This window comes from Triticum aestivum, chromosome 7D (genome assembly GCF_018294505.1).
Source record: "Triticum aestivum cultivar Chinese Spring chromosome 7D, IWGSC CS RefSeq v2.1, whole genome shotgun sequence".
Lineage (NCBI taxonomy): Eukaryota > Viridiplantae > Streptophyta > Magnoliopsida > Poales > Poaceae > Triticum > Triticum aestivum.
In genome coordinates, this window is record NC_057814.1 from 436161128 (window position 1) to 436169539 (window position 8412).

The 8412-nt window shown below is 51.2% G+C and overlaps 1 protein-coding gene across 1 annotated transcript; it reads left to right on the forward strand.

Annotated features, from left to right (window-relative positions):
* The first annotated feature begins 4351 nt into the window (after positions 1 to 4351).
* LOC123166827 (putative cellulose synthase-like protein D5) lies at positions 4352 to 8015 on the forward strand. Its single transcript, XM_044584632.1, has 3 exons — positions 4352 to 5080; positions 5170 to 5965; positions 6054 to 8015. Exons 1-3 carry the CDS (start codon positions 4623 to 4625, stop codon positions 7782 to 7784), a joined length of 2985 nt encoding a protein of 994 aa, XP_044440567.1. The 5' UTR covers positions 4352 to 4622; the 3' UTR covers positions 7785 to 8015.
* The last annotated feature ends 397 nt before the right edge of the window (positions 8016 to 8412 follow it).

Genomic DNA, 8412 nt, shown 5'->3' on the forward strand with positions numbered 1-8412 from the left:
GCCTCGCCGCCGTTGACCCGCGACGCCGCTGCCGCCGTTCGGATCCCGCCCACCGCAGCCGGTTTCCATCGTGAACCGGTAAAAAACCGCAAAAAGCCGCCACGGTTTTTTTAACCCTAGATCGGTTTTCTTCGGTTAGACTTATTTTACGAACGTTCGTTTGTTTAGTTTCTATAGCAAACGAAATCGTTCATTGGTCTCTGTTAGTGGACGTTCGTCCCGTAGATTTTTCTTTTTCTGTTTTATTTTCGCCAGGGACCTATCCGCGATTACATTTTCTCGCAGATTAGCCCCGGATCTTCAAACCCTTGCAACTTTTTAACTGTTCATCCAAATCCAGTGACACCAACGCCAAAATCTTCGTCTCGAACCCCTCTTTCCGGTTAAACAACTTGAACATGATTTTGACAATTTAAAATTTGGTTCAAGCAGATTTGATTTCGAACTTCTTTTGATCGTAGTTTCAGTTCCGTAGCTCCTGTTCGATTGATTCTTTTTGCAAATCGAGGCTCTTCAGTTGCACTTTCAGATTTTATCTTTCTCATCTGAGTTTTATCCTTGCATCTATGCTTGAGTTCTTATGTATGCTATTTTTTGTTTGCGATAGAATTCCCGGAGTGCGAAGCGTGCTACTACGAGTCTCTAGGGTTTGCAGATCGTCAGCAAGGCAAGTAACACATTGATCATACTTCTTTATTACCCAGTTTTTATGCATTAGTTACAATCCTCAAACACTGCATGATTAGAATGTGATTAACTTGTGGGTATTGGGAAGTAGATGATGAGGTAGAACCTAATGCCCTTTTATTATCAAACCCTTGGGAGTTACTTCTACGTTATGCTTATACTGCCATGCTATGCTCGTAGACGTGGTTTGGTTTGAGTGTATCCATGACAGATGTGAGATTGTTAATTAATGGTTAACTTAAGGTGGCTACCTAAATACACAACTGGGTGGATTGGTTGCGGGCACCTGGAGAATCCAGTGTTGTCCTGGGATATCCCGGAGTACCCGTGTGATCATCCTACGGTTCGCCACCCAGGCTCAAAGGGATCATAAGATTTTTCATGCTAGAAACTTCCGTGTGCAGCCACAAGCCATTATGGGCTCTAGCATAGTTGAGTATGTTGTGTGACCTCTTTCAGTGGTAGGCTAGAAGATGTAGGGGAAAGTAGGTGGTACTGTCTACCCAGAGTAAAGAGTTAATGTTTCTGAAAGACGGTGTCTCGGTCATCCGTTTCTCAAACACCATGTATAGCGAGAAATTCAACGGAGGAGATTGAGTCTTGTGGGGAAAAGTGCGCAAACCTCTGCAGACTGTACAAACTAATCATGGTTAGCCGTGTCCCTGGTTATGGACATCTTGAGTATCTGGTTCTTGAATTATCATGTTGATCTCATCACTCTAAATTAATTTGTTGGGTTCTAAATGTTGCTTAATTGGGATTGAGTTGGAGGAACCTTCTCAATGTTTCAACTACCATGATAGTTAAATAAAATATATTCCTTTGTTGTAGGGAAAATTTGGCTTTTCGCAAAACATTATAACCATAGAGCCTCCACCAGCCATATATGCATGTAGTGATAGCATTTACCATGTTCATTGCTCTAGTGTGTTATTTTGCCAGCATATTCCATGTGCTGACCCATTTCGGGCTGCAACGTATTGTGTTGCAGACTTTTCAGACGAAGAGTAAGGTGCGCTAGGTCGTTGTCGTGCACTCAGCTATGCCGTTGAAGTTGATGGACTCATTTACCTTCGATGCTTCCGCAGATATCTTATTTAGATGACCTTAAGCCATATATTATTGTAATAAGTTCTCTTTTGAGACATTCGATGTAATAAGTGTGTAATTGCACTCTGTTATAAATCCTTCAAGCACTGTGTGTGTCAGCATTACCGATCCAGGTATGACACTTATGCACAGAGATTTGACCATTTGAGGTCGGATCGCTACACATGTGAACGTCGACTACATGACACTTCACTATCTTTGGGCCTAAGGGAATGCATTACGGAGTAGTTATTAGATGATGGGTTGTTATAGTGACAGAAGCTTAAACTCTAGTTTATGCGCTACTTCGTAAGGGACTGATTTAGATCCATATGTTTAATGCTATGGTTAGATTTTATCTTAATACTTTTCTTGTAGTTGCAGATGCTTGCGAGGGGGTTAATCATAGGTGGGGGGCTTGTTCAAGTAAGAACAGCACCCAAGCACTGGTCTAATCACATATCAAATTATCAAAGTAGTGAACGCGAATCAAACCAACATGATGAAAGTGACTAGATTAAATACCCGTGTGCCCTCAAGAATGCTTTGCTTATTATAAGAGACCGTTTTGGCCTATCCTTTTCTACAAAAAGGATTGAGCTACCTTGCTGCACTTTATTTACCGTTATCGTTACTTGTCTGTTAGAAATTATCTTGCTATCAAACTACTCGTTACCGACAATTTCAGTGCTTGCAGAAATTACCTTGCTGAAAACCGTTTGTCATTTCCTTCCGCTTCTTGTTGGTTTCGACACTCTTGCTTATCAAAAGGACTACGATTGATCCCCTATACTTGTGGGTCATTAGTGTACAACATGATTTCTGGTCGTGGAATTTTGGGCGTAATGGCTGGTTTTCAGTTAGGTTGGCATATCGTATGTTAGTGGCAACAAAATGTTGAAGAGAAGTTTGGCTAGAAGACCGCCCTGGATTTTCAAATCCAGCCATCGAGCAATCTAGGTGGCGCAAATAATGGAAGGTTGAAGTGCCTGCAAAAGTTCGTATGTTCTTATGGCGCCTTGCTCAAGTTTCTCTCCCATCTGAGGATGACTGCCATCACATGCGGATGGGCATGAGCAGCTTCTGTTTGTTGTGTGGCGCTGTGGATTTATGGCGCAATTCCCTGAGTGCACCATGTTCCATTGCGTTTGTACACTCGTTGGTGGAGATATGCTTGATCATATTATAGCTACAACAAAGCTGAATCCAAAGACATGATTGTTTGTTATGTTCGAGTCATTATCGCCAAGTGGTGACATTATGGGTTATATGGGCAACAAGGAGAAAGGCAATTCATGATGACATTTTTGAAAGTCCTTTCCAAACTCATGAATTAGTGACCAGGTATATCAACCAGTTGGATGATTTGAACAATCTCAAAGCTCCTAGGACAACTAGTTCCACTGCCTCGCCTGCTCCGGTTAATATATGGAAGTTTCCTCCCTCTGATGTGGAAATATTATTGTGGACGATGGTGTTTCCAGGCCGGAATCTACTGGCATTATCGCGGCCTTTTGTCGTGAACTCGTGATGATCAGGGAGCATACTTGGGTGTGTCGCCCTAGTAATGTCGTGTGTAATAGATCCTGCAACTTTGAAGGCTCTTGCTTGCCGGGAAGGACTAGCGTTGGCGATGGACCTTTATCTACAGGACTTGCACATTGCATCAGGTTGTTTAACGTCATCAACAATATTGCTACAAAGAAAGGGGAGAAATATGAAGATTTCATCAAATAATTTAGCACTCGTAGATCATCACTTACCTCTTATAATTTTGTTCATGAACAAAGAGGCTAAAACTATGAAGCCCACAACGGCACTACCTAGCTTGGTTTGCTTCTTCTTTAGATCAAGGGCTGGGACCCCCTGGGTGATCATTAATCAATAAAACCTAGTGAGTTGTGCTAAAAATGATGAATTGTCGAATATCACCTTTTTTTGCCATGTTCTTTTTTTGTATGTGGCAGTCCTATTTTCCTTCCCTTTTGCACATAACTAATTTAAAGAAATATAAGACCGTTTAGAACACGAAAGTAATGATCTAAACGCTCTTATATTTTGTTTACAGAGGGAATAATAATCTTTTAGTACATGTAATCTTTGAAAACTTTGCATGCATGCCGAACAGCGGACAAGAAAGAATTCCTGAAAAGGAATCTGAACACGGACGCAGAGTTTCTGCACCGAGCTTGAACAGTAAAATCAGAAGAAAAAAAATCAAAAAATTCTATTTTTTATCGACAAAAGTTTTAAGTGCTTGCGAAAATTCGTCATGAAATCACATTCCTAAAAGACGTGGAAAAAAAACAGTACTCTGAAAATGCTACATTCAAAAGCGTTTTGAAGCACTGAATTGTTTTTTTTTTTTTTTGCCACGCCTTAAAAATGTGATTCCACCACAAATTTTTGCAAGCACTTAGAACTTTTGTCAATGTTTCTCCCAAAAGAAATTGGATTTTTCTGAAAACATTTCGAGCAGAAATGCACTTTCGTCTGAACGCTAGCTATTCGATTGCACGAGTGCATGCATGACAGCGCCTTTCTCCCTCGACGCTTCCGGTCTCCGAAAGTGTCGCCACTCCACATCTCGATCCGTCCCTCCAGCACAATTCCCTCCAAGCCATGCAAACATCTCCCTCTCCATGTGGGACTCAGTTTGCAACAATGGCGGGGAGCATGGCACCAAACCGGCCGTAGCAACCTAGGAGGAACGCTCCCGCCCGTCGCCGTCCGTGCCGAAGCTACCGGCAGCAGGCTATAGCGTCCATCGGACGTCGAACGAGCGCCTCGCCGGCCTCTCCAACGACAACGCTGACGACATCGACATCTCGCCCGAGCGCTCCACCATGGCAAGCGACCATACCAACTACACGGTCTTCATGCCGCCCACCCCGGACAACCAGCCAGGCGCCGCGCCCACTCCCGCGTCCGGGGGCTCCACCAAGCCGGAGAACCTTCCCTTGCCACGCTACACCTCGGGCTCCAAGCTCGTGAACCGCCGGAGTGGCGACGATGGCGCGGCCGGCGGCGCCAAGATGGACCGTTGGCTTTCCACGGAGCAGGTGGCGTCGCCGTCCAAGTCGTTGCTGGTGCGGAGCCAGACCGGGGAATTCGACCACAACCGGTGGCTGTTCGAGACCCAGGGCACGTACGGCATCGGGAACGCCTACTGGCCGCAGGACGACAACGACGACGGCGCCGGCATGGGCGGCGGCAGCGTCAAGATGGAGGACCTCGTCGACAAGCCCTGGAAGCCGCTGAGCCGGAAGGTGGCCATTCCTCCGGGCATTCTAAGCCCCTACAGGTTTGCAAAACTCCAGAAATTTCAATCAAAATGTTGCGACACGGCACGTGATTTAAATTTTGAAGCGGCGCGGGGATTTGCGTGGGCAGGTTGCTGGTGCTGGTGCGGTTCGTGGCGCTGTTTCTCTTCTTGGTATGGCGCGCGACGAACCCCAACCCGGACGCGATGTGGCTGTGGGGGATCTCCATCGTGTGCGAGTACTGGTTCGCCTTGTCCTGGCTCCTGGACCAGATGCCCAAGCTGAACCCCATCAACCGCGCCGCCGACCTGGCCGCGCTCCGGGAGAAGTTCGAGTCCAAGACGCCGTCCAACCCGACGGGCCGCTCCGACCTGCCGGGGCTCGACGTCTTCATCTCCACCGCCGACCCCTACAAGGAGCCGCCGCTCGTCACCGCCAACACGCTGCTCTCCATCCTCGCCACCGACTACCCGGTGGAGAAGCTCTTCGTCTACATCTCGGACGATGGCGGCGCGCTGCTCACCTTCGAGGCCATGGCGGAGGCCTGCGCCTACGCCAAGGTGTGGGTGCCCTTCTGCCGCAAGCACTCCATCGAGCCGCGCAACCCGGAGGCGTACTTCACCCAGAAGGGCGACCCCACGAAAGGCAAGAAGCGGCCGGACTTCGTCAAGGACCGGCGCTGGATCAAGCGCGAGTACGACGAGTACAAGGTGCGTATCAATGACCTCCCCGAGGCCATCAAACGGCGCGCGAAGGCCATGAACGCCCACGAGCGCAAAATCGCCCGTGAGACGGCCGCCGCCTCGTCCGATGCCGCCCCGCCCCCCGTCAAGGCCACCTGGATGGCCGACGGCACCCACTGGCCCGGCACCTGGCTCGACTCCGCCCCCGACCACGGCAAGGGCGACCACGCCAGCATCATCCAGGTCTCCATCAACACCGACCATTCCGTTTCACAAGTAATTTTGGTGCGCAGGCATGCATGTTCATGTTACGATCTTGTCAACCGATTAGGTGATGATCAAGAACCCACACCATGACGTGGTGTACGGGGATGCGGACGATCACGCGTACCTGGACTTCACGAACGTGGACGTGCGCATCCCCATGTTCGTGTACCTGTCGCGGGAGAAGCGGCCGGGGTACGACCACAACAAGAAGGCGGGCGCCATGAACGCCATGGTGCGCGCGTCCGCGGTCTTGTCCAATGGGCCCTTCATGCTCAACTTCGACTGCGACCACTACGTGTACAACTGCCAGGCCATCCGGGAGGCCATGTGCTACATGCTCGACCGCGGCGGCGACCGCATCTGCTACATCCAGTTCCCGCAGCGCTTCGAGGGCATCGACCCCTCCGACCGCTACGCTAACCACAACACCGTCTTCTTCGACGGCAACATGCGCGCGCTCGACGGCCTCCAGGGGCCCATGTACGTCGGCACCGGCTGCCTCTTCCGCCGCTACGCCATCTACGGCTTCAACCCGCCGCGTGCGGTCGAGTACCACGGCTTGGTCGGCCAAACCAGGGTACCCATCGACCCGCACGCACGCTCTGGGGACGGCATCGCCGACGAGCTCCGCCCGCTGTCCGACCACCCGGACCACGAGGCGCCGCAGCGGTTCGGCAAGTCCAAGATGTTCATCGAGTCCATCGCCGTGGCCGAGTACCAGGGTAGGCCGCTGGCGGATCACCCCTCGGTCCGGAACGGCCGCCCGGCCGGCGCGCTGCTCATGCCGCGGCCGCCGCTCGACGCCGCCACCGTGGCGGAGGCCGTCTCGGTGATCTCCTGCTGGTACGAGGACAACACGGAGTGGGGGCTGCGCGTCGGCTGGATCTACGGCTCCGTGACGGAGGACGTGGTGACCGGGTACCGGATGCAGAACCGCGGGTGGCGCTCCGTGTACTGCATCACGAAGCGCGACGCGTTCCGGGGCACGGCGCCCATCAACCTCACCGACCGGCTCCACCAGGTGCTCCGGTGGGCGACGGGGTCCGTGGAGATCTTCTTCTCCAAGAACAACGCGATGCTCGCGTCCCGCCGGCTCATGTTCCTGCAGCGCATGTCGTACATCAACGTCGGCATCTACCCGTTCACGTCCCTCTTCCTCATCATGTACTGCCTCCTGCCGGCGCTCTCCCTCTTCTCCGGGCAGTTCATCGTGGCCACGCTGGACCCGACCTTCCTCTGCTACCTCCTGCTGATCACCGTCACGCTCGTGCTGCTGTGCCTACTGGAGGTGAAGTGGTCCGGGATAGGGCTGGAGGAGTGGTGGCGCAACGAGCAGTTCTGGGTGATCGGGGGCACGTCGGCGCACCTGGCGGCCGTGCTGCAGGGCCTGCTCAAGGTGGCCGCCGGCATCGAGATATCGTTCACGCTGACGGCGAAGGCGGCGGCGGAGGACGACGACGACCCGTTCGCGGAGCTGTACCTCATCAAGTGGACGTCGCTCTTCATCCCGCCGCTGGCCATCATCGGGATCAACATCATAGCCATGGTGGTGGGCGTGTCGCGCTGCGTGTACGCGGAGATCCCGCAGTACAGCAAGCTGCTGGGCGGCGGGTTCTTCAGCTTCTGGGTGCTGGCGCACTACTACCCGTTCGCCAAGGGCCTCATGGGCCGCCGGGGCCGCACGCCGACCATCGTCTACGTCTGGGCGGGGCTCATCTCCATCACCGTCTCCCTGCTCTGGATCACCATCAGCCCGCCCGACGACCGGGTCTCGCAGAGCGGCATCGAGGTGTGAGGACTCTGGTCAGGAAATCGATCGAGCGCAGAGATCGATCGATCAGTTGCAAAGAACCGCGCCATCAGCTACGAAGTGCAGAAAAAGAACAGCTTGGAGAACCGCCATGCATTGTTTGTCTTCTGTATTTTTGTTTGTGGATGCACAAGATTTAGTAACACTGTGCATGCAGCATGCTAAGGATGATAGGCAGGTCAATTTTGTAGCTGGGAAAAGAACGTACCTACGTCCTACGCACTGATATCATGGCAACATGGCATACATATACTCCTCAGGCTCCTAAAGCCATATTCATATGAGAAGGTTAATTGTACAGAAATTCTGATTCGTTGCACATTGCCGTATATTAGTCACATATATGCTCCCGTATTATGTAGTTGTTGGCAATTTATAAACCAACACTACTACTCGAAAAAATTTAACACTGATCTCAAGTTTTACATTCGTGTGATCAGCTTCACCGCTCGAGGACCAACATTGTACCACTTGATTAGGGCATTTTCAACGGACCCTCAAACCGCCCGCATACGTCCGGATCGCGTTGTCTGGATGTGTTGTGCCATCCAGTGTGGACTTATATTGTCCACCGAGCGGTTCAGTTCACTTTTTTCTGGCAAACTGAAACCAA